The sequence below is a fragment of the Daucus carota genome, chromosome 7, assembly GCF_001625215.2.
Source record: "Daucus carota subsp. sativus chromosome 7, DH1 v3.0, whole genome shotgun sequence".
NCBI classification, from domain to species: Eukaryota; Viridiplantae; Streptophyta; class Magnoliopsida; order Apiales; family Apiaceae; genus Daucus; species Daucus carota.
The window spans coordinates 13,450,394-13,476,188 of NC_030387.2; the positions used below are offsets into that span (position 1 = coordinate 13,450,394).

A 25,795-nucleotide genomic window follows, 5' to 3' on the forward strand; every position below is an offset into this window, starting at 1 on the left:
TTTTCATCCGTTGGCAATCGGTTGGTAAACTAGATCGGTCAGCTCAACTTCCGTTGGTAAACCGTCGGTAAAGATCAACGGTCATTTTTCCGTTGGTAATCCGTCAGTATCCAAAACATATTAAATAATATATTGGCAGACAGATGATAATTTAACTCAGTCACCTTTTTAACCGTTGGCAATCGGTTGGTAAAGGAGATCGGTCAACTCGATATCCGTTGGTAAACCGTTGGTAAGGTACAGCTGTCATATTTTCCGTTGGTAATCCGTCAGTATTCAAACATATTAAAAAGATTGACAGACAGTTTCTTCTTTCTTTCTACGTTTTCTAAACTTATATCCTCTCATTTTCTCTCCTCATAGCAACTGAAAATAGCTAAAATCATCTCAATTTTTCCCATTTGGATCGAAGCTATTTACAAGAAGGTTAGTTATTCTTCATGTACATTCTAATATTTATTCGTTATTATAATATAAATTATTTATGTTGATAATCTTTTAGTGTTGTGAAGAATTAAAACAATATTCATGTTTGATAGTATTTTATAAAAAATTTATAATTGACCATGTATATATGTGTTGATAATGTGATAGTCTAATTAGTGGTTAATTAGATATAATTTTTAGCAATTATGCACTACATTATGTGTAATAAGATTTAACAAATACATAAATCTAAACATGATGTTTGAAAACAATATAGTTCTAGTTATATTAACATGTGTTAGTTATTGATTTGGAAGAATCATTTATATTGACTTGATATATTTCACTAAATAAATTTTAGTTAAAATATTGTTGTTACTGAATTTTTATGTAGGTGGTCTTGAAACATGAATAATAACCGATCTTGGATGTACGAAAGGACGGATGAGAGTGGTTTCTTGAATTCTCTATTTATTTCTGGAGTGGAAGAATTCATGAATCATGTTATATCTCAGCCAACGTCTATGAATGGTACGAGTATACAATGTCCGTGCACAAAGTGTAAGAATCGGAAATTTTGGAATTCAGATATCGTGAAGCTACATTTGTTGAAGAATGGATTTGTGAGAGATTATTATATATGGAGTCGACACGGAGAGTCATACATTTTTAATGGGAACAAAGAAGATGGTGTAATGCATCATTGTTCAGATTCAGAGGAGTGGAGGCAATTTGATAGAGCACATCCATTATTTTCCTCGGAGGTCAGAAATGTGAGACTTGGACTTTCTGCTGACGGATTTCAGCCATTTGGTAGTTCAGGCAAGCAATATTCTTCTTGGCCAATTATAGTGACTCCATATAATTTACCCCCCTGGATGTGTTCAAAAGAAGAGTACATGTTTCTATCCATACTTGTGCCTGGCCCGAGGAATCCAAAGCAGAAGATAGATGTTTTTCTTCAGCCATTGATTTCCGAGTTAAAAATGTTATGGGAGGTTGGTGTTGAGACATGGGATACTTCCTTAAAGCAGAATTTTCAAATGCGAGCTGCATTGATGTGGACTATAAGTGATTTTCCTGCTTATTCAATGTTATCAGGATGGAAAACTGCTGGTCATTTAGCTTGTCCTCATTGTGCTCATGAACATGATGCTTATAATCTCAAACATGGAGGAAAGCCAACATGGTTCGATAATCATCGGAAGTTTTTGCCTGCAAATCATCCATTTCGAAAGAATAAAAACTGGTTTACCAAGGGGAAGGTCGTGTCTGAATTTCCTCCACCTATTCGGACAGGTGAAGATGTCTTACAAGAAATTGAGTCACTTGGTTTGATGAAAATTACTGAATTGGGAAGTGAAGAGCATAATGCCAAAATCATCAAAACTTATAATTGTGGATGGAAAAAACGAAGTATCTTTTGGGATTTGCCATATTGGAGGACATTATCAATTAGACATAACCTTGATGTTATGCACATTGAGAAAAATGTGTTTGAAAATATTTTCAACACTATTATGGCCATCGAAGGTAAAACCAAAGATAATGCTAAAGCAAGAGCTGATATTGCACTTCTTTGTCGGAGGCCTGAGTTAGCAATTGATGAGTCGACACGAAAATATCCAAAAGCTTGTTACAGCTTAGATAAAAAGGGTAAAGAAGCAGTGTGTAAGTGGTTACAAGATCTTAAATTTCCGGATGGATATGTGTCGAATATGGGGCGTTGCATCGACATGAAAAAATACAAGTTATTTGGGATGAAAAGTCACGATTGTCATGTGTTTATGCAAAGACTTATGCCAATTGCTTTTCGAGAATTTCTTCCTAATAATGTTTGGGAGGCTGTAACAGAGTTGAGCCTTTTTTTCAAAGATCTAACTTCAGCCACTTTGAAGGTTAGCGATATGTGCAGACTTGAAGAACAGATTCCAGTGATACTTTGCAAATTGGAACGCATATTTCCACCAGCTTTATTTGACTCAATGGAACATCTTTTGGTGCATTTACCATACGAGGCACGTATAGCAGGTCCTGTACAGTATCGTTGGATGTACCCCTTTGAACGGTTCTTACGTCACTTAAAGAATAACATAAAAAATAAAGCTCGGGTAGAAGGTTCCATGTGTAACGCTTACTTAGTGGAAGAAGCTTCAACATTTTGTTCACATTATTTTGAACAACATGTTCAAACAAAACATAGAAAAGTTCCTCGAAATGATTCTAGTGGAGGTGGAGAAAACTTTGAGGGGAATTTTTCTATATTTTCTCATCCTGGACGAGCATCTGGTTGTGCTAATGTTCGTTATCTTGATGATCGGGAGTACATGGCAGCCCACAATTATGTCTTGTTAAATTGTCCCGAGGTTGCGCCATATACCGAGTACGTGTTGTTTTTCCTAAAAAATATATATATGTCCATGTTCAATATTTTTTTATTAATATTGTTCAAGTGTGTCAAATCAGGATTTTTATAAATATGGTGCGGGAGAACAATCAAAGTATAACTGATGCTGAGATTGACAAATGCTTAGAGAGTGATTTTGCTTTGTGGTTTAAACAATATGTAAGTGATTTTGCTATGTGTTATATGTATGTATATATGTATGTATATTCTTATTATCTTTAATACTATTTGCAGGCACAAAATCCATCATTGGTTCCAAATGAAATTGTTCGAGACATTGCTTCAGGACCTCTTCGCTCAGTTAGATCTGTACCTATTTTTTATGTAAATGGGTACAAGTTTCATACGCGAAAATATGGGGCAAACAGATCCACATTCAACAGCGGAGTATGCATTAAAGGATCAAACTACAGTGAGACATCTAATGATTATTTTGGAATCATAGATGAGATTTTAATCCTTGAGTATCCTCGTCTTCCGATAAAGAAAACAACATTGTTTAAGTGCGAGTGGTTTGATCCTACACCAAGTGTAGGAACAAGAGTTCATCTCCGCTTTAAAATGGTTGAAGTGAATCGGAAAAAAAAATTGAGCGTCTACGAACCATTTATCTTGGCAAGTCAAGCCATGCAAGTCTATTTTTGTAATTATCCAAGTCTTAGGCGAGACAAGATGGACTGGTTGGTTGTATGCAAAATTAAGGCTCGTCCACTTGTTGAATTGTCACAAGCATCTCAATCACACCAAGAGCCATATCAAGATGAAACACCGGAAAACTTAAATAGGATCGATATAAGAGATATTCCGACACATCTAAATGATAATGAAGGCATTTTAGATTTAGATGACGGTGAAGGATCACCGGAAGAAGAGATTGAGCTTGATTCGGATTCGGAAGAAGGAAGATCTTCACAAAGTGATGATATTCATAATTATGGCTCTGATAGCAATAATTCTTCTAATTAGGTATGTAGTTTATTAATTTTTTAAATTTTAAAAATAATTTATTTGCACTAATATAAATTTACATGTACTGATTATTGCAAGACCGCCAAACCAAATAAAAGAGCGGCCTGTTTGAGCAAGACCAAAAATAAGGGCGGCACATTGTGAAAAGAGGAACATAAAAGCGGGTTAGGGTTACTGTGAAGCTCTCATTCTCTCTCAAACGACAATCTATCAAGCGGCAAAATCTTCAGGTGTCTTGTTCTCACTGCTTCTGTGTCTTCTGTATATTAGTCACAGGGTTAATTGCTAGGATTCATAGGATTTAGGATGATTTAGGTATTATCGATTTAGAGTTCATTGCTAGTCGATTTAGGGGTAGTTCTAATTTCTGTTTCAGCATGTTATCACTCTTGGAATGCTTAATTAGTCGATTTAAAGTTAAATCTCTGATTTGATTGCTCTCTGTAAATTTTCTGTGCGTCATGTGTGCATTTTATGACTTCTGATTCTTTAACTTTTAAAGACCAGTGAGCTTCATACCAGTGATTGCTCTGATTTGGCTGCTTTAGTTCTTTAGTTTTTGTTCATTGTTTTCAAACCCTAAAGTTGTAATCTTGATTTTACCTAAAGGGTTGTGGGTTTTTGTTAGATTGTTGGAATCTGGTATTACCTTGTTAAGTTTTGTTGAATTTCACCTTTTTGTATCAGATAAAATTAAGATTAAAATTTGGTAAAGGGAAGCTGCAGCTTTTTAAAGTTTGGATGTCATGGTTTTAACTAGTAGCCTGAAATCTGAATTGAAGCAACATAGTCAATTGTTTACTGTACTTATTACGTCCGAGTGGGATGTCATGCTATTTGATTGGACTATTTAGCTAGTTGAATATGACCTGTAACTAGCAATTTAGCCAGTTGTGTTTATATGACAGTCAACTAGAAATTATAAATACTCACCCCTGTCCAATGTTTGAACCCTCAGTGTTCTATTCTCAGGGATGAGTACACGAAGAATTCGACTATCAAGTAGCTCCAATCCAAGGAACTCGACAGAAAACACACCAGTTGGATCACAACAATCAGAGCGACAACACACACCTGCACAATCACAGCCTAACACCCCAAATGTTTCTACAGCATCCGCAAATGAATCTGCAAATGAATCTGCAGATGAAGGTTGGGTAGTTGGCTCTATGCATAACGATGGGCGTTTAAGGATCGAAGTAATTAGTGGATTGTAAGTAGCATTCTCTCATTATTGATCATTTTTATCGGCAGCCAATTAATAGATTGTATAATATTGTTTAAATGATATTATCAGGTTGGAGCCTTCGGGTGCATGCTCACGAGCAATCACAGACTCTATATCCGAGAGGCAGGATCCCACTGGATTTAACTGGAAGGTAGTGTCGAAGGAGGTTAAAGATTTTTATTTCGAGGAGTTTAAGGTAAATATCTCATTTATTTCGTGTCAAATATTTTGATATTACATAGATAATATTACATAATATTATCTTAATTACTTTAGAATTGTGAGAAGATGAGTCATGAACGAGTGATTGTGTATTTTATTTGATTGGGAATATACAACTTAGCTTTATCTTGCTTGGAGTCTATTTTATTTGATTGAGGCTCTGCCTCTTGTGATCTAGAAGTTGAGCCAATTCTTGTGGCTCCTTAATAGAAACATAACTAGCCTTGCAAATTTGCTATATATATTCGTCACTCTGCATGCTAATTAACTATAAACATAGGCATTATTATTACTCTGAATGGGCTGTATTAGCCCTGTACTATGCATTTGCTGGTAAAAATATCAACATGTTATTTCAGTCAGTGGTCAAGAAAAATAATCGACGTAATCCCTATGATCGCTAAGTAAACTACAGAGTTAGATTAATTTGCGGAAGGTCTGGGAAACCAAGTTCTGAGTAATAGAAATATAAAACTATCAAACAATATCAGTCAAATCACTTGTTTAAGTGCAAGATGGCTTTGTTTACACCGGGGCAGATCATGTTGATGATCCAAATAATATTATTATTTTTTGCAGAAATCTTTTGTTTGGAGACAAGAAGACAAACAAATATACAAAGCATGGGTAAAAAAAGCAAGAAATCGATATTCCAACTTTTGTAGTGATGCTCGGAAAAAATGGGAAGCTGGTGAAGTGGACAATAGAGTAGCCATGCATGTATGGCTACCTTGGGTTGAGTTTTGGAAAACTCCAGATTTCCAGACTAAATCAAAAACTCAAAAGAAAAATCGTCGTGGTGGGACGGACCACTACCCTCCAACTCACACAGGTGGTTCAGCATCCTTAAGAACTCATGCTGCTGTTCTGGTAAGAGCTTGAACTTAACTAATCTAATTTATTTTGTTATTCTTTATTGATTGTTTGGTTTTGGTTTAATGCTTTTTATTGTAATGACTATTATATGGACAGCCTGTGATAGAGGATAATCGACTAAGATAATTTTGTTTGAAATTCATATGATTTAATTATTCTGAATGAAGTAATATACCATGCGGTTTTGAAATCCATTGAGGCTCTGGTTCTTCCTTGAGTACATGTTTATCTATTTTGCACTAATTATCTTTGCGCGTTCGTCAGAAAGAATGATTAGCCTGAATTTATCAAACATTTCCGCTGCAAATAGATAAACACTGAGCTATTAGGAATAATCAAGTTTAATACTACTATATTACAGAACATGTAATTGTTTGTTGTGCTAGGCTGTGGTGCACGGGCAAATGTATAAATGCCAATTATACTATTTACAACTTGTTGAAAGCAGCTTGATAGTGATTTTGGCAGGATAACAAATGAGATTCACTTGGCCTTTAGAATCTTAGAATTTTTATTGTCAAATGATTATTATGAACATTTTGTTTTAATTTTTATATGGAATAACATTGTAGAGAACCTTTAAAAGATCGCACTCCTGTTGTTGCAGTGTACTTAAATTAATATATGGATATCTGAAAAATATGAACAGAAAACTGGCAGATAATAGTTTTCTGGTGAAGTAATATATACTGTAATGAGCTTTGTTGCTGGCTTGGCTTGGAATTTACCTGTGATCAGAAATGCAGGACATACTAGTATGTGTTTTTTTAACTTGTAAATTAAATTTAATTTCAGGCGGAGACTAATGGTAAAGATCCAACTCCGGCCGATGTGTATTTGCTTACACATACTAAGAAACGTGACAAAAAGACCTTTGTTACTAAGAAAGCGGAAGCAGTATATGTAAGTAGTATTCCGAAATATTGCAATTGCGAGTGCTGTAGGAGTTTTAATATTTTTATTGTCGTTATTGTTGCACAAAAATTAATTGGTATGATGTGTTTTCATTATTTTACAGAATAAGGTTATTGAAATTCGTGAGGAACGCTCTAAACCTATTGAAGGTTCTGATGAACCTCAGATTGTTGATGAAGACGAAATATTCTTGGAGGCAGTTGGAGGGCTGGACAAAAGAAATAGAATATATGGCTTGGGTTCTTTGCAAAGCGTCATATATGGGCCAGAAAGCAAGAGCAGTACATCCACTTCCCGTTACAGTGGCTCTAACTTCAATAAAGAATATGAGCTAATGCAGGTTGAGCTCCAAGAAATGAAGGAACAGGTAAAGGAGTTACAGGAGACGAGAGATAAGGAACTTGAAGATATGAGAAACCAAATGGAAGAGATGAAGAGCCAACTTGCTTTGGTATTTAAAAATCAGAACACAAGTTAGGCAAGTTCATCAGTACAAAAGACAATAGCAAGCTCCTGCTTTTATATATTCTGCTATATATTTTGTACCAACTTAATGAATGGTATTTGTGAATATTTGGATACTTGTGATCAGGTACTTTATTTCTAATCAAAGTTAGTCTTTCTTTTGATTCTACAAGTATTTGTTAATAATATAATGTAGTGTATAATGTAGTATTAGCTAAAAAAACTATATGTATCCAAAAAAAGTTATTGCTTAATTTTCCCAATCATTTCACTAATAAAAAATGTATTATAAAATATTAATTTTTAACATTCCCTACGAATTTGCAACCAAATATAAAAGCAAAACATGTAAATTTTTCCGTTGGTAAATTACCAAGTTACCAACCAAAAGATGGTTGCTAGTTGTGGTTGCAATATTAGCAACAGAGTAGAATCCGTTGGCAATCTGTTGGCAAATTACCAACGGAAATTCTGTTGGCAAATTAGCAACCGAAAATCCGTTGGCATATTGGGCATCTCAGCAAAGTCAACACACCAATTTTCCGTTGATAATCCGTTGCAAAAGTACCAACGGAAAGTATATTTCCGTTGGTAATAGTTTACCAACCATGATTTTACTAACAGTTTATTCCGTTGGTAATTCCGTTGGTACCTCGTTTTAGCAACGGGAATTTGTGTTTACCAACGGAAAATTCCGTTGGGAATCCCGCGTTTTCTTGTAGTGTCCTGTTTAAGTTTTATGAAGCTGAATTGGTCTCAAGGGTTTGTTTCTTCAGATGCCAGACTCTTAATATGAATGTGTTTACTTGGAATAATGGTTTAAAGTTTGAGGATAAATTGATTGGTTTAATCTAATACTAGTTAAAGCATGTTGTGAGAATGTTCTGACTCCACCAGTTATGACTTTCTTCCTCTTATAAAGGTCAATCAAAGTTACGACAATTAGGTGCAATAAGAATATTTGGAGCGAAATTATGCATATTAATCTTCCTTCGGATTTTAAATATGAAATCATGTGGGCGGACCATGTTATTACCATTCTGATTCTGCTGGTAGGATATCATTATTTTCAAGAACCAACATGGACTTTGTTCGAAAATCCGTAAAAGAGTCCAGGTTAGTTTAAGGAAAATTCTTGGTGTGAATAATTGTGTAAAAAATTTTGTACATCTAGGAGATTAGAGGGAGGAGATGGATGAGAACGACGTCGTCTTCTTCTTCGTCTTCGGATTGGCGTTCTTCCATATACAGAAAACGAGTATTAAGAGATTGAAGAAGATGCGGTGCTCTCTTTTGTTTTCTTGTTTACGGTGGATTTTTAATTGGAATGACCCTCCTTTATTTATATCAACAACCCCCAATTAAAATCTACTGTATCAATTGCCACTTCATTATATATAAATTTTATATACACATTTTTCTGCACCTAATATTACTAGTTTAGTCGCATCTTCTTTCTTTTCTTGCGCCTCTTTGTTCTGATATGTCCTTTCATTTCATTTCTTTTATTATCAGATTTTTTGATATATTTTGTAAGTATATCAATTGTCTATGATTATGATAAGGTGAGATGGATGTATTATATTATTAATTGAGGATAAATAATATTATTTCATTTATAATCATCTTACTTACAAGAATTTCTATTTGTAAAGAGTAGGAGTAATCGGGTAAATGAAAACACCTAATTTGATTATTTTAAACATCTAATCTGATAACTTCAAACACATAAGTTAGAACAATTAATAATATCATAATCTGACAAAAAATAATTAATAATATCATAATTATGTTGTACATGTCACTGTCAACCAAACTATTTTAGCCAATAAGTGTGACCCTAGTCCAAATTATTGTGTGAGAGTCAACCCAAGTCACTGTCACACATGGATAAAAGAAGATTTGTCATGAATATAAACAATCAAAAAACTCACATGGATAAAAGAAGATTTGTCCTGAATATAAACAATCAAAAAACTTCATTAGTATAAGATTTTTTGGAGGAGTCAAAAAAAATCCGTGAAGACTTGGTCACGGCCTAGGTATTGTGAAAATTTCTTAATAAAGTTAACGATGTTAGCCAAAATTAACCGGGATACACCTATTAAATATATACTCCTATCATGACTTGGCAAAACATATATGGAGGTTAATAATGATAAAAAAAATTAAAATAGCAAAGTTAAAAATATGATACGATAAATATATACTAAATGAGATTGTACTCAAAACTAAAATATTAATTTTCTCTATTGCACAATTGTAATAATTACAATATTACACATAACCTATTAGACATCTGTATTAATTACAAAATTTTATCTACTTCTATATATTAAATGAAAACTAAGGGCAAAAAAAGCAAATAAAATGGCTGTGAAATATCTATTATACCCCTATGTTAATTGTAACTACAAAATTACCGATAGATGATCCATTTATTATACTTGAAATATTAAGTATTAGTAATTAATACATTTACATAATAAATATCCATTTAATTACAGTTGTCACTTATTTATGACCGCTCATTAAAAAAATGAAATATTTGAATTGAAATTGAGAATTGAGATATTTATTAAATTAAGATATCTTCATTCTCATTTTATCAAAAAAATTATAATTTTTTTTACATGTGCGGATACCTCAAATTAATTTCGATTTAACTTAGTGTTGGTTCAAATATTATAATTAATTAGTTTTTATATTGAATGGAGTTATTTTGTTATTTTCAATCTCACACACAGATCATATTTATTAATTTAGAGTTTTATATTAATTATTGACACTAAATTTCATAACAAATAGTAGATTTGTTACGTCTTGTGTTAAACAGCGGGAGTACAAAATCTTTTTGTTTTAGGCATATATCTTGTGATCTAAAAAATATGATTGGTGATGGTGTTCAATAAAACTCTAACACTCAAGTGGCAAGTCAATTAACAGCTAACTAATGTTCTAAAATTTGAATTTCGATTTGACTTGATAAGCCTATTGAGTAACAAATACTCGTATTAGTTGAAAATTACTTATTTAAAAGAATGGATATATTTATAAATTGATTTTAGATATTAAATCATTAATATATATAAATTATATAATAATTTGTAGTTTATGTTATAATATTATATAAAATTTTACAAATGTTAGATAATTATGTTATCATGTGAGATTTTATCCGTTTTTTGCTTGTTCTTTATTTTTCAATTTAATGTATAATCCAAGTTGCCCTGATTTATTTATTTATTTTGGTAAATGAGGGCTACACCTTGTAAAATTTTATACCAAAGAAAAGAGAATTTACAACCAGAGGACTTCTCTCAAGTTAAAATCTCGACGAACACATCTCAAAGAGGGAGTGTCAATGGAAACTAAAATAACAAAATTTCCAACGGAGAAAAGAAGCTTTTGACTCGAGTTATGTTGAGCTTTATCCGAGTTAAATTCAAAATCGAGTTATGATCCAACTATGTCCAACTCGGTGTGCAGCTACTCGGTCGAGTTACCAATCAAATTAATCGAATTTTAGTTAATATATTCAAAAAGTTAACTATTAAAGAAATAATCATATATAAACTATTATATAAAAAAAGTCCGTTAGATATCGATAAACTCCGATCATAAGGTAACAACAGAGTATTTAACAGTCTATCGACGTGTTAGATATCTACTCATTATAATAATAGCATGGACTTGGATGGTATTAAATATTAAATATATATATGAATAATAATCGTATTCTGATTTGAATTAGAGATTTCGGAATTGGAGTTAGGTATTTTAGAAATAGATTGTGATTTAGATAAATTTAAGATGACTATATATATATATGATCATATTTTCTTTACTATGTGTCTTCAAGATGTAGACTTTGGTATTACCTGAGAGCGAATGCTTGAGTATGTAAGGCTTGATCAGCATAATTTGATTGATTGTATTATTGATACGAATGTGAATCTCGTATTTATTATCCCTAATACGACCGACTAATAATCCATGTATCACTAACTGATAATTGATTGATAATTAGTAAAACACGCTGATGAGTAAGATATATAAATATATAAAGATTTACTTGAAAAAGAAGGGGAGTAGGAAAGACAGAGGGAGGGAAAAATAAAAAGTATCAACAAGTATTATGTTTATATTAACTATATGGTTGCCTCTTATAATAAGCATGTTTTATATAGTATGTCCATCAGTTTTCGAACTTATCTCTTTTTAATGATCGTAGCACATGAACATATTAAATCAATTTTAATTATCCTACTATTTCATGGGTTTGCTTATATGATTCACTCAAATGCGCCTATAATTTTTATCGTTCATAAACATATTTAATTATGTTTGATTTAAAAACACGCTGAAAAATTGCAATATAAACCTCTTTCATATGCAATTTTAAAGTGTCAATTCGAGCTATATGGAAATTTGTCAGTTATGTTGAATCAGTTATCATGGATATTATTAATTTATTGTAAAAAATATATCTAAAAATTCAATAAAATTAATATTTTATAAAAAAAATTCAAAATTTGAAATATTAATCAAAATATATTATATGAAAAATAATTTATAAATGACGGGCCCGTGCCTCGCACGGGCTTTTACGCTAGTTATAAAATAAAGATCGTGCAAACCAACTTATATTTATTGATGTAGAATATTTCTTCCATGTTTTAGAAATCATCAGTGATATCTTCCGCTCTGAATTAACTCTTAGCAATTCTTACAATATCGATTAAATTAATTCTGATAATTAATTGGTGTTAGAACTTTAACCCCTCTCTTTAAATATTATCGATAATATCTTTAAATATTAGGGATTTTTTTCCCATAAATAGCCAAGTTTAAAAGAATTTTTGTAAAAAACTGTCACTTTTTAAAATAAATTATAAAAATATTATGTTCCAAAAAATATTTGCAAAAATACGGTGGTTGCATATGCAACCACATTTGCAACTGCTAGCAACCATATATGCAAGCAGAAATGTAACTTTAAAAAAATCTGTTAAAAATTACATTTATTTGCATAATAAATTGCAAGTGGTTGCAAATGGTGAAAGTGGGTGCCCTTGTAGGGCCGATACTAAAATCACAAAAGTAACCATGAAATCAACTAAAAGCAATCATGAAATCAACTAAAAGCAACCGATTAATATGAAAAAATGGATAAATAAAAGATGTTGATGGATGCCAGGGAAGAAAGGTAAAGGAGATAGAATTTCGTCAAGAAATGGGTCGAAGTAAAAATCGGCGAGGAGAGAAATGAATTAGTCATCGTGCATTATATATAGAAGAAGATATTTCGGATTTAAACATTAGAACGTGCGCTGTTGATTTAACATGCGTTGTTTGTTTAACACATGTGGGGGCTCAGTGTGGAGGCAAAGTGAAGGTATTATTTTGGCAATTTAATTGATTGTATATTATAAAAAAATAGTATATTTGCAAGATTTTAGAGGAGGTAACATATGTGCAAATAAGATTTAAAAGTTAGAATATTTGATAAATTCCCTAAATATCATCAATGATAGCTTTTGGTATAAGTCAATTCTAAAAATTCACAACATTAAATTTAAAATATTTATAAAATTAGGGAATGCGTGCTCAGACTCTGAAAAGAAAATAAAAATTTTATTACTATTGAGAAATGAAGTATATCAAAATTATTCGGAATAAAAAGAAAAGAATATATCAACTTCATTATTCTCATATTTTCTAAAGGATCATAATGTAATGAAATATATGAAAATAAAATAAAATTAATAAAAAAAGATCTTCTGAAAAAGGAAAGTGACGATTATTATTGTTAAGTTTTGGTTATTACCATAGGTGTTGATATTATTACCCGTAGTGATATGGGTCATAGGCCGAGAGAAAAAGTGAGTCGGGCTTGTTTGTACAGGAAGAGGACGGTAGAAAGCAAAACCCATGCAACCAATTAACCTAAACATCAAACAATAACTACTCAGTAATCACAGATCTCCGCTACTTTTGTCTACACAGACTACACCTTAAGCTACTTACTCTCCAGCCCCCTCTATTCATATATGCATATATAATCCCTTATTATATATGCATATGTGTTTGTATTTGTATAGTTGAGTCTGGAATGGTTGAAGATGGGTCGCGATGTGGTGCCTGTGGATCCATCACAGCCTGCTGTTGGGCTCAAGAAAACCAAAGCTCGGGGCTGGATTCGCTTGGATTCTTCGGGCCAGGACACGATTCTAGATGTTGATAAGTATGCTATTATGCATAGAGTTCATATTCATGCGAGAGATCTTCGTATTCTTGATCCCCTTTTGTCTTACCCTTCTACTATTCTGGGTCGTGAGAATGCTATTGTTGTTAATCTTGAGGTACCCCTTTTCTTCTTTTCTCATTTTATTATGTGGGTGTCTTTGTTTTTGTTCGAATACTTAAGGTTGTGTTTGGACTTATGTTTGTGTTTTTGTGTTGGCAGCATATTAAAGCTATTATTACTGCGGAGGAGGTATGTGTCTGAATTTGATTCGTGTGTATTGGATTCTGTCTTGTTCTTTGTTTTTTTGTGGTCTGAAGTTCTTAGATAAGTTAAAAGTATGGGAATTGGGTGCTGTGATTTAAATTGAAATCGGAATTGGAATATGATTAAGTGTTTTAGGTATTGGTGACAAATTTAATGGCTGCCTGGTTTGTTTAAATTGTCAATGTAGGAAGACAGTATGATCACAATAGATACTAGGTCAAAAACATCTTATGTTGTAATTTGACATGCTTTGTCTCTGTTTTTTTGTTGACTTTATTCCTTATGTGGATTAATGGCATGTGGTACTCAACTTTGTCTTTAGAATCAATGGTAAGGGGATATTGCACACATTTAAAAATTGCATTCTTGGAGTTTGATTAACAAAAAGGTGACCCGTGAAATTTTTTTTGGAACTAATCCTTTGTTACTTAGTAAGTTCATATGGAATTGCTTGTAACCAAACTAAATACATATTGAAATGTAACAATGTAAAAATTGAAAATGTTAGTCAATAATATTCATGTCAATGATATTCATGCTTGTTATTCTTTCGGAGTTATTTGATACAGTACTAGCTTGCAATATGTGTCTCAGTCAGACACATTGAACTGTGTATTGGCCAATCTGAAAGTACAAACATATTTTTTTCTTGGCTACCATATAAATTCTAATTTATATAATGCTCCTCACCTTAGTCTGTACTACTTCCCATAATATTTGATGGTTAGGGTGGACCTGTGAGGTTAATGTGTTTTGAAATTGAGATAAAGTAGTATTCGTCATTCTTTTTTTTTTTTTTTTGTTTTTTAATGATTAGTCCAATACATTATCTACTACTGATAGGTTTTACTTCGAGATCCATCTGACGATAACGTCATCCCTGTCGTTGAAGAATTACGGAGGCGGTTGCCTTTACTAAACAATACGCGGGAAGATCATGGAGAAGGAAAGGAGTTGGGGGGGCAGAATGATGGGGAAGCAGGTGAAGAAGATGGTAAGTTCTATCTTTAGATGATAAATCTAAGATGAATTTTTCTATAGGCCTTACAATTAACAATCTCAATGTTCTTAATTTAGCTTAATTAAATCTTATGTCTGACATTCTGAATGACAATGCAACAGAATCTCCTTTTGAATTCCGGGCCCTTGAAGTTGCTTTGGAAGCCATATGTAGTTTTCTAGCTGCCCGAACAACTGAACTGGAGACTTCTGCTTATCCTGCCTTGGATGAGCTTACGTCTAAGGTTGAATCACAACTTTTACACATTATATATACATCAATTATTACATTAGTGGCTCAAGAAAATACATATATGAAACTTGAATTGTTATATGGGATAAATCTTAACCGATAGGCCCTTATCGATTTGTACATTGTCCGAAACAATTTATAAAGGATAGGCTTTATCAGCATCAAGATTCAAGATGCATGTTTTCACCGCACCATGCTTTATAGCATTTCTATTCCAATAACACTTACCATTCTATGGTTTATACTTGGTTATACTCTTATTAGTAAAAGAAAAAAGACACCTTCGAATCTTATTCAGTTCACAGCCACTTCAAAAATCTGCTTTTTTAATACAAATAGGATGTGTTTGAATGCCAGACATGCTGCAACGATTTCAGAGGATTCATTAAAACTTGCAAAGTGGAAGGTATTGGCTAAAGGAGAGTGGCCTCGTGTGGAAACTATACCCCAAAAACAATGTTATTCATAGTTTTGTGTGTAACTGGACCCAACAAACGGTATTATTTGTGGTTATGCGTGTATATCTGGATACATAATAACTATATTATAAATCAGAAAGGGGACATTGTCATCACATACATTTTTTGGATAAGAAGTATAGTTGTTAATGATATTTGAGATATCTGGTGAAGTGATTGCTTCACCAAATCAGAAGGGTACATTAATCAGAAGGGGCTATTGCAAAATTTTCAGCTTAAGTTATATATACCATATATTTAGGGTGTCCTCTAAAATATTGCATTATCGTCCGTGATGAGAATTGTTGATTGGACCCTGCGGCCCATGTGGTCTGGATTTGCCACCTGGAGCAATGACAACTTCTGAAATTTTTCAAGTTCACATCATTTTTGTTTTATTCTATATTTGTAATTATGATATCCCAGTTATATGTGTCCCTTCTTTATGTTCTTACAGCTATTCATGTTTGGTTGATTAATGTAATATCATTTTCTGAGACAATACTCCCTCCGTTCTTAAATATTTGCTTTTTGACATTTTGGCACGCATGTTAAAGTGTTTTGACTATATAGTTAGAAATATTGTTTTTGAAATTTTCCTTTTCTGAATAAAAATATTATAGCAATTTTTTTTTTCACAAAAAGATATACTTGAAAATTACATTTCTAACTATGTGGTCAAAGTACCTTAAAATGTGTGCTAAAAATTGAAAATGCAGATATTCAAAAACGGAGGGAGTATACATTTATTCTGATATTTTGGATTCTTATATGTATATGTATATTCATAATTGATCATTATAAAATGGATTCTACGTCATGTGCACTCTGATTTTGTCGCTGGGAGCGAGGACGGTTCCTAGAATTACATTTGGTGTATCTGTTTTGTAAATTTGATATTCATTTGTTATAAGTGCGATTGTTCTTGCCTTTTATGTTCTTACGGTTGTTGATAAATGCAGATTAGCAGCCGTAACTTGGACAGAGTTCGTAAATTGAAGAGTGGAATGACAAGGTTGACTGCTCGTGTTCAAAAGGTGTTGACTCCTTGTTTCATACTTTTAAAAGTTTGATATTAAGTAAAGCATTAACTTTCTAATTTTTTTTTAAAAAACACTATGCCTATAGCTGAATATGAGAAGCTTCTGGTGCTTGTTGATCATTTTTCTTAACTCTGTTGTTCTAACAAAATTTATTGGTGTGGGCACTTCTTTTAAGCTTGTCTATAATCTGCTGTGGCTGCTGATCTGTTCTGCAGTCTACTACATGATAGAAGTATTAAGAGCTATATATTGCATTTTATACTGGCAAATTGAACACTTGATACTGCCGTGTTTTCATTGCATTTCATACTGGCAAATTGAACACTTGATACTGCCTTGTTTTTTTTGAGGATCTTGTTTATTTGATAGTAAGAGCTGGACGTTCTTATCAAGGTAGTTTATACACTTTATTCCTCAAAGGCATTTGTGCCACCTAAAGTCTATGCTCACCGGTCATGTTGTAGTTCAACCAAAATTTCTTACCATAAAAATCAGTCGGTGATTATTTTTTGGCTATAGTTAATTGATAATTTGGTTAAAAAGCTGACTTCTAGAAGCAGATCCATGTATCGGTCATATTCTTGATATTCATAACTCTCTGTATTTGGGCATGCATTGGCTTTACTTTTTCTGTTCACGAGTTGTAGGTGAGGGATGAACTTGAACAACTATTGGATGATGACGATGATATGGCTGATCTTTATTTGTCCCGAAAGTTGTCTAGTGCATCCCCTTTGAGCGGCTCAGCGGCTGCAAGTTGGTTTATTTCTTCTCCTAACATAAGCTCAAAAATATCTAGAGCTAGTAGGGCAAGCATGGCAACTATACGTGGAGATGAAAATGATGTTGAGGAGCTTGAGATGTTACTTGAGGTCAGATGCTAACTTATTTGCTATCTACCATTTAAAGCCACACTAATTTTTAATAACATGGTAGTTCTCTTTCAGGCTTACTTTATGCAAATTGATGGGACATTAAACAAACTGACGACGGTAAGTATGGTGCAAATGCTGATGTTTATTAGTAGTTTGTTCATCATCTTTTTGATGTTAGCTTTGTTCTGATTCAATATTGATTATATAGATGTACCCTATATATCAAATTATGAATGTATTTTGACAGATTCTAAAATTGAAAAGAATACGAAATTTCTGTGACCTGATAAGTTTGTATGTATATATTATATATATATATATATATATATATATATATATATATATATATAAGGTGCTACTCCCTTACAAACCTCTCTTAGAATAAAAACTAAAAACCAAAATAAAAAATTTATAACTCACATCAAAATATATCAAATATGGTATATGGAAATTGATTGTTGGGAGATGAAAAAAAATACAGTGAAGTCGGATTTCAATTAAAGTGAACCGATTGATGTGAAAAATCATATTAAAAACGAATGGATTCTGTGGAATCATGTGTGGGAGGGTACAGGTTTATTGTGTGTGGTGAATGCTAGGGGGGGCCATTAGATTAGATTGATCTAATGGCTTAGATTAGTTTGTAGTTTAAATTTTATTTTTGGTTTGTATTTGATCACACACACACACATATAGGCTTAATGACCCTTTAACCCTCAAAGTTTGGGGGTTGTCCTGATGCGGCCTCGATGTTTTAACTTGGCCGATTCAACCCTTCAAGTTTCACAAATGTTCCTTTTAACCCTCATACCGGTATGAATGAAAAAAACGGTATATAATGGATGGACAATCATGACATTTCACACGTGAGGGTTAAAAGGTGCATTAAAAATTGAGGGTTAAAAGAAACATCTAATGTATTCTTTAGGGGTTAAAAGGAACGAGATATATACTTTAGGGTTTAAAAGGAACGCGCAAACTTTACCTTCAATAGTAGTGTTAAGTTTACCCTCCATTATATACCGTTTTTTGACTTCATACCGGTATATGAGGGCTAAAAGGAACATTTGTGAAACTTGGAGGGTTGAATCGGCCGAGTTAAAACATCGAGGCCGCATCGGTATATACCCCCAAACATTGAGGGTTAAAAAGTAATTAAGCCATATATATATATATATTCTTTAGTGGGGTTGAATTTTCCTGTTCTAGAATGGCATTATTCCACTGTATATTGAAATAGTGTACTTCCTTGGTGATCACTGATCAGATCTCTAATTTGCATCAATATATAAGAAGCCTCCAAAAGTAAGTTTTTGTAAATCAATGAATGATAATGTTTGTTTTGTGTTCATGGAATTATCCTACTTTGCAGAGGTTTCCCTTTGTGAAAGTTAACTTTATTGTTGCAGTGGCTATAAACTCTAATTTCCAACTAACTGTGTGACTGCTTCATTTTTATACGCGTCCCCAACAAAAGGAGATGATAACAAGTTGTCATCTTTTTTAGTTGATAAAATTTTGATGTGTGAACCAACTGCGTGCCATGTCCATAATTATTTCATGGTTTCTACTCAAAAGTATACATTGTAGATAGGGTTGTAATAGTAGGTTTGGTTTCTAATTTGAATTATATATGAAAGACTAGTCAGTTTAGCTTTTTTAAGGAGTCCGCACATGTTGCTTGAGCTTGATTACCTAAATAAATAAAATGTTCAGTAGTTTTGCACATCTAATTTTTGTAGAAGTCTTTTGTAAATCATTTAAGTTTATTTATTGGTGTCTATCATCAAAATAACATGGAATAAGGATATGCCAATTGGGTCATAAGCCATAGCTAACTTGTAACCGTTTCCGCAGAACAGAGTGCTTTATTTGAAGGGCGTTTGTAAATATTATATGCAGCTGAGAATAATTGTGCTGAATGAGGTTGTGAATGGGATTGACCATTGGTTGGTGCATTTATATTCTTGTTTCACTTGGTATATTACAAAATTATATCATTTGGACTTCAATCGAGTATTTTAGAGCTTTTTTGTGCCCATAAGAATGCTGTTTGCTTGTCCTACTTGTCAGTTTTTAATTACATACTCCATTCCTAGAAGTACGAGCAGAGAGACATGATGATTTATCTCATTAATATATCTAACATTGTACCGAAGCTGATGTATAGCTTGAAACTTTAAATTGCCGTGTAATACTTGATCAAGTTTACATGAAAATGTAACTTTTTAGTATCAACAACATGAGTGTGATAGGCATCCATCCACGTTCACTCTATTATATATAATATGTTACTTGCATGAATATTTCTCACATCATTTTATATACAGCTACATGGGTTGTTTCATTCCTATTAACTTTTGTGCATTCTTATTAACTTTTGTGCCATAACAATGCAGCTGCGCGAGTATATTGATGATACAGAAGATTATATCAACATCCAGGTAACTTGCATGCAAATATAGTTATTTGCTATTGTCCAGTACTTACTGGTCTAACAACTTCTGCAATTTAATTGCAGCTTGACAATCATCGTAATCAGCTGATCCAGGTGCCGCGTGAATCTCTTCTTTAATTTCTCATTGACGCATTTACTGGTTTTTGTACTAAACTTTTACCATATATATTTAGTCAATGTTGCTGTCTCTTGTTATTGCAAACACTGTTACTGCACTCAAACCTATGTGTGTTTGTATTTTGCTACTATGCCATTCATTAGCTGCTAATACATGTCCTTTGCATGATACTGCAGCTAGAACTCTTTTTAAGTTCAGGTACTGTCTGTTTGTCGATATATTCCTTGGTGGCTGCAATATTTGGCATGAATATCCCATATACTTGGAACGATAATCATGGTTATATGTTCAAATGGGTAAGCCTAGAAGTCTCAGTATATGCAGAACCTTAAAAGAATTCTTTGCTAAGTCGTTTTAATTAATTTTTACTTGTCCACAGGTAGTCAGTTTATCAGGGATTGCTTCAGCAGTACTTTTCCTACTTATAATATCATACGCCCGCCTCAAAGGTTTAGTTGGATCTTAAACAATAAAATCGAGCAGAGGATATAACAATGAGCAGAATTTCAGTCGGTGACATTCCACTCCTGACTTTCAACAGAATGAAGATACTGCTAAAATTTAATTAATATTGTTTAGATCAATGATACATTACCTTATGCAGGTTCAAGATAGACTGAAAAATTGATATGCAAGGAAGAGTTTTGAAATCCTTGCAAGTCTTTTCTACAACAGATTAGCACATTTATCTTTAATGATACACCTTAATTTATTATTGGACATATTTGAAGTGTTATGGAAAAGTGTAGATGATAGCCCTCTAGACTATCAAGCACAAAGTCTATAAATATTCCCTCCTAATCATTTATTTAAACTTTCTTTTTTAATGTCACATTCAATTTTTTTATTCCAAAATTTATTGAATATTATAAAATTTTATAATATAAAAATCAACTATCTCATTATTTTTTTCACTTTACTTATTTTATATATTAAATATCAATTGTTTCCATCATTATTCTCATATTTTTTTTCAGTTTCACTTCAAAACCTTGAAGTTTTTTTATGGAGACGATTAATGATGGGAAATATTCAAGGGTAATTCTTTTAAGAGATCGTCATATGTTCTTCTTTTGATTCATAATTTGTCTCATTAGGTTTAAATTTTTATGCAGTGAAAATTTAGAAAAACAGCTAAAAGAAAATACAAAACTTAGTTCAAGTTTAAAACTATTGGTTATAAACATGGATTTAGGTATCCTTGTTGAGAGGGCTGTCAAAAAAATTCGAAAGATCCGATATCCGTTCGAAAAATCCACGACTGTATCTGAGAAAAAGCGGATATTATTCGTATCTGAAATAAAGTGGATATTGTTCGTATCTGAATCCGTGATATTCGAATCCGAAATTATATACATATTTGATTAGGTTTAAATTTTTATGCAGTGAAAATTTAGAAAAACAGCTAAAAGAAAATACAAAACTTAGTTCAAGTTTAAAACTATTGGTTATAAACATGAATTTAGGTATCCTTGTTGAGAGGGCTGTCAAAAAAATTCGAAAGATCCGATATCCGTTCGAAAAATCCACGACTGTATCTGAGAAAAAGCGGATATTATTCGTATCTGAAATAAAGTGGATATTGTTCGTATCTGAATCCGTGATATTCGAATCCGAAATTATATACATATTTGATATTTAAATTATATAATATATAAGTATATGTAATTAAATTTTATTTTATTTAGCTTGTAGTGTGTGTATATGCATTAAATAATACATTTACAAAAATTTAATATAATATAATTGTACAAATACTCAAACACTTTATACATATATAAAAATATTATTTGAGCTTAGTCATAAAAAAATTGTTCGAAAATCATCGTTAATACGGTAGAGTCATCAAAAATATCCGACATCCGTCCGAAATATCCGCATTCATATTCGAGAAAAAGCGGATATTATCCGTATCCGAAATAAAGCGGATATTATCCGTATCTGAATCCGACCATTGCGGATACGAATACGAATATAGGCATATCCGTATCCGAATTATCCGTTTGACAGCCTTACTTGTTGTTGATGTGATATCTTCTCTGTCATAAAATAAAAATCATAGATCATTCAAACATGTTTTTTATGTTTTTGTATCACAATTAGGTGTTGATCATTATGTTTTCCAACAAGACTGGAAAATTGTGGAAAATATTGGATGATGGTGACGAAGAGGAGGTGAAGACATCGACTTCTTAATCCTTTAGTGATTTCCTGAGATGCTTATTGAGATTCATCGGTAGGATATTAATCTCGTCATTACATCTCTGATATAAATGGACTTGAGACATGTGATATACATACAAATCTAAGTACTTTGCTTTTGTTAGAACAGAAATATGATAAAAAGATAACTTTTTTATTATCTATTTTTTAGTCTTACAAATATAATAATATTGATATTATTAGTATACATCACAAATTTTTTGTGTAAAATTATTACATTGCACGATTAGAATAAGTCACAAAATATATATTTGGTCCTTATTAAATAAGATTTATCTCAATTTTCCACTAACCTCAAACATGCAATTGAATTGTATTTATGTAACTTTGTCGAATAGTATACACGTATACCCGTCTTATGATGTATAAACATGTGTAACTGAAACGGTTCTTACTCACTTAAAATTATAGCGTTCAGTTAAATCATTCTTGTCTAAAAATATTATCATCAAAATAATATAATTAAAAATATTTTTCATATCTGCTTAGAAGTATAATCAAAAATTTATAAGTAAATATTATTATATCAGTCAAGACTCAAGAGACTGAGATAACCAAAACCAAATATATTATATATAAGCCACTAGCCAGGACATGAGAAGCCATGCATAGTATATACATCCCAATTCAATTCATGTTAGAGCTCCTCAATCCCTATAAGCCAGGACATGAGAAGCCATGCATATTATATTTTTTTATTATATAATTATTTTCTTTGTTTTAATTAAAAATATATAGTAAATAAACTTGATAAAATCTAAATATGTTATCGTAAATACTAGAAATCATAATCTTGTACTTAGTTGTGTTAACAATCAAGAATAATGTGTATCTCTAAATAATATTGTTACTTCTTGAACTCGTATTTAGAGTTACATGTGACTGACTTAAGTGATCGATTTGAGACCATTTTGACTTTGGTGACCAACTTGATATATCAAGCCCATTTTGGCGACTCATTTGATTATAAACCCTTATTCAATATGTTAAATACAAACCTTATTTAACACATCCAATAAAATTATATTAACCCAAACTCGTTTTTAAATTATTTAAAAATATATTTTGATGAAAAAAATGCTTATTATTCAAATATATTTTTACATTAACAAAATAAATAAATATTAAAATATATATTATAGAATGAAAAATAGTATAAATCACATGTGCATGACATGAGTCCTATATGGGTTGCACTTCACATAGAACATTTAAAAAAAAAGAACAACACAGAACATTGCATAACACTTCATTTGTTATAAAAAAGATAATTCGTTAAGATTATAATACATAGTTAAATACAAATAAACTTGCTATATAAATTCTAACAAACTATCCAAATTATTATTATGAATTATTATAGAATTTAGAATAGAATCTCTCTCTCTCTCTCTCTCACACACACATATATATATTAGTTATTCATAAGGATCCTTTATCATTATTTGGATAATATCAAATTGACTTGTAATTTATTTTTTATTATAAATCATGAATATTCAAAGACTAAACATATCAGTCAGTCACGGTTATAGTTTCTTTTTACCAGTGCTAAAGTAAAAATGGAATATAAAAAATTAAGTTTCAATATTATACTATCAATGATCAATTCCTCATTTAAAACTAATACCATCACTATTTTTACCAAAAAAAACTGTAAATCACCTTATAAAAATGCAAATACAAAAAATTGTAAAATAAATATTATTAATTATACACTAAATAATAAACAAATTATTAATAATTTATAATCCATTAATATAATAGTATTTTTTAATTTAAAAAAAAGGGTTAAATGGCTAATTCATAACTAAGTTAGTTAAAAACTTGCAGTTTGATCATGTTGTTAAAAAAGCTCACAGTCAACTAATGAAGTATTTAAAAACTTACATATCAGTCATCGCTGTTAACTCCGTTAAAAACATTAACGGAAATAAGCCATCTTTAAAAAAGATCACTATAACAAGAACAATAATACAAAAACATCACCCAAAAATAATAAGCATCACCCTCTCCAGTTACAACATCTAATAGCAGCTCTTTTATACAAACACCAACCTCCATCATCTCCTACGGCCATGGACTCCCCCGCCGTCGACTGCAAGCCTCCGGCTACCAACAGTCGACCCCGCCTCAACTTCGATTAAGAGCAGCCCAAACAACAACTATCACCGCCACTATTATGCATACACAGCCGTCCTTCATCTCCTCCACCTCTCTATCTCTTTCCAATCCCATCTCATCATCATTTGTAATGGTGGAATCCGCCGCGCCATCTCGACTAATCCGAGCTCCACCGCCATCAGCCACACCTTTGTTGTCAAACCCAACCCCCCACGCAACAACAACATATACACAAAATCAAAACTCTCTCGATTCACGGCGGCTAATGAAACGTGATTTTATGTTTTATTTTGAATTTAAATTTAATTAAGATTGGGTCGGGTCGGGTAAACGGGTTTTTTAACGGAGAACGTTAAAAGTCAATGAATTTTAACGTTCGTGTAAGTTTCTGTTAGCAAGATCGTTCGATTGAAAATTATATGAAGCAAAGTTATGTGTTTGAAAGTTTTTTCAACAACATGACCAAACTGCAAGTTTTTAACCAGCTTAGTTATGTATTAGCTATTTAACCCTTAAAAAAAATGCTCAAAATGCAATTATTAACGAATTGTGTAGACTGGCAAGATTACAAAGGGACATCTTAACTTTAAGAATTTTATGTATATACAACTTGTTCTATATTATCATCTAGAGAAAAATTGTTTCATTCTGGAATTTTTCACGTGAAGCGCCTTTTTTTTTTTCTGTTGGACGTATGTTGGTAACATTTGTATACTCTAGAGCAGCTGTCATACACACACACATATAGGAAGGGTTCAGGTACAAATTTACAAACTTACAAACTTTTTTTGTTTAACACATATATAACTTGAGTTCAACATTGTTCTAAGATATTTTGTTAAACATCGATTAAATTGTGCTGAAGAAGTAAATAAACTAATTTTTCAATGTAAGAGCTAAGTTTTTTTTTGTCAGGAATGTAAGAACTAAGTTAAACGTATTACATATAATCAATATTTATCTTTCTAGACCCTACTCAAACCCCACAGGTATAATTTAAGCATCTCCATAAATATATTCAACACAATGATAATTAATACAAATGTGTTGAATGCACAATTTATCTATGCGTTGTTTTTAAAATTGTGATGTTTTTTCAATAATTTTCAGCGTAGATACAGTCTATAACTAAGGATTAACAGGTTGGGAGAATAAAATAAATTCAAAAAAAAGTTTGTAAGTTTGTAACTTAAAAAAAAATATTTATTTAATCATATCCCTA

The 25,795-nt window shown here is 31.9% G+C and overlaps 3 protein-coding genes across 5 annotated transcripts; all 3 read left to right on the forward strand.

The window, feature by feature from the left end:
- Positions 1 to 310: 310 nt before the first annotated feature.
- Positions 311 to 4,020, forward strand: LOC108196033 (uncharacterized). Its single transcript, XM_017363098.2, has 5 exons — positions 311 to 426; positions 821 to 2,809; positions 2,893 to 2,992; positions 3,068 to 3,799; positions 3,881 to 4,020. The coding sequence occupies exons 2-4, from the start codon at positions 834 to 836 to the stop codon at positions 3,797 to 3,799; spliced, it is 2,808 nt and encodes a 935-aa protein (XP_017218587.2). The 5' UTR covers positions 311 to 426; positions 821 to 833; the 3' UTR covers positions 3,881 to 4,020.
- LOC108196036 (uncharacterized) lies at positions 3,818 to 7,680 on the forward strand. Of its 2 annotated transcripts, none has more exons than XM_017363102.2 (6): positions 3,818 to 4,032; positions 4,761 to 5,015; positions 5,100 to 5,226; positions 5,832 to 6,122; positions 6,924 to 7,031; positions 7,147 to 7,680. In XM_017363102.2, the coding sequence occupies exons 2-6, from the start codon at positions 4,777 to 4,779 to the stop codon at positions 7,519 to 7,521; spliced, it is 1,140 nt and encodes a 379-aa protein (XP_017218591.1). In that variant the 5' UTR covers positions 3,818 to 4,032; positions 4,761 to 4,776; the 3' UTR covers positions 7,522 to 7,680. The 2 variants fall into 2 exon arrangements, with proteins under 2 accessions (XP_017218591.1, XP_017218590.1); XM_017363101.2 differs by having other exon boundaries at positions 4,775 to 5,015.
- Positions 7,681 to 13,384: 5,704 nt separating this feature from the next.
- LOC108196360 (magnesium transporter MRS2-2-like) lies at positions 13,385 to 20,948 on the forward strand. Of its 2 annotated transcripts, none has more exons than XM_017363615.2 (11): positions 13,385 to 13,873; positions 13,978 to 14,007; positions 14,866 to 15,016; positions 15,145 to 15,266; positions 16,695 to 16,769; positions 17,423 to 17,647; positions 17,723 to 17,767; positions 20,050 to 20,094; positions 20,172 to 20,201; positions 20,403 to 20,522; positions 20,606 to 20,948. In XM_017363615.2, the coding sequence occupies exons 1-11, from the start codon at positions 13,634 to 13,636 to the stop codon at positions 20,690 to 20,692; spliced, it is 1,170 nt and encodes a 389-aa protein (XP_017219104.1). In that variant the 5' UTR covers positions 13,385 to 13,633; the 3' UTR covers positions 20,693 to 20,948. The 2 variants fall into 2 exon arrangements, 1 of the variants encoding a protein (XP_017219104.1); XR_010285650.1 differs by having other exon boundaries at positions 13,487 to 13,873; positions 20,172 to 20,247; positions 20,606 to 20,708.
- Positions 20,949 to 25,795: the final 4,847 nt, after the last annotated feature.

Bases quoted from the DNA above. Each gene is read 5' to 3' on its own strand.
- LOC108196360 (XM_017363615.2), top strand. From the start codon at position 13,634: ATGGGTCGCGATGTGGTGCCTGTGGATCCATCACAGCCTGCTGTTGGG. The intron at 13,874-13,977 runs GTACCCCTTTTC...TTGTGTTGGCAG, and splicing joins CTATTGTTGTTAATCTTGAG to CATATTAAAGCTATTATTAC. The intron at 20,095-20,171 runs GTAACTTGCATG...ATTTAATTGCAG, and splicing joins AAGATTATATCAACATCCAG to CTTGACAATCATCGTAATCA.
- LOC108196033 (XM_017363098.2), top strand. From the start codon at position 834: ATGAATAATAACCGATCTTGGATGTACGAAAGGACGGATGAGAGTGGT. The intron at 2,810-2,892 runs GTACGTGTTGTT...GTGTCAAATCAG, and splicing joins GAGGTTGCGCCATATACCGA to GATTTTTATAAATATGGTGC. The intron at 2,993-3,067 runs GTAAGTGATTTT...TACTATTTGCAG, and splicing joins CTTTGTGGTTTAAACAATAT to GCACAAAATCCATCATTGGT.
- LOC108196036 (XM_017363102.2), top strand. From the start codon at position 4,777: ATGAGTACACGAAGAATTCGACTATCAAGTAGCTCCAATCCAAGGAAC. The intron at 5,016-5,099 runs GTAAGTAGCATT...TGATATTATCAG, and splicing joins ATCGAAGTAATTAGTGGATT to GTTGGAGCCTTCGGGTGCAT. The intron at 6,123-6,923 runs GTAAGAGCTTGA...ATTTAATTTCAG, and splicing joins GAACTCATGCTGCTGTTCTG to GCGGAGACTAATGGTAAAGA.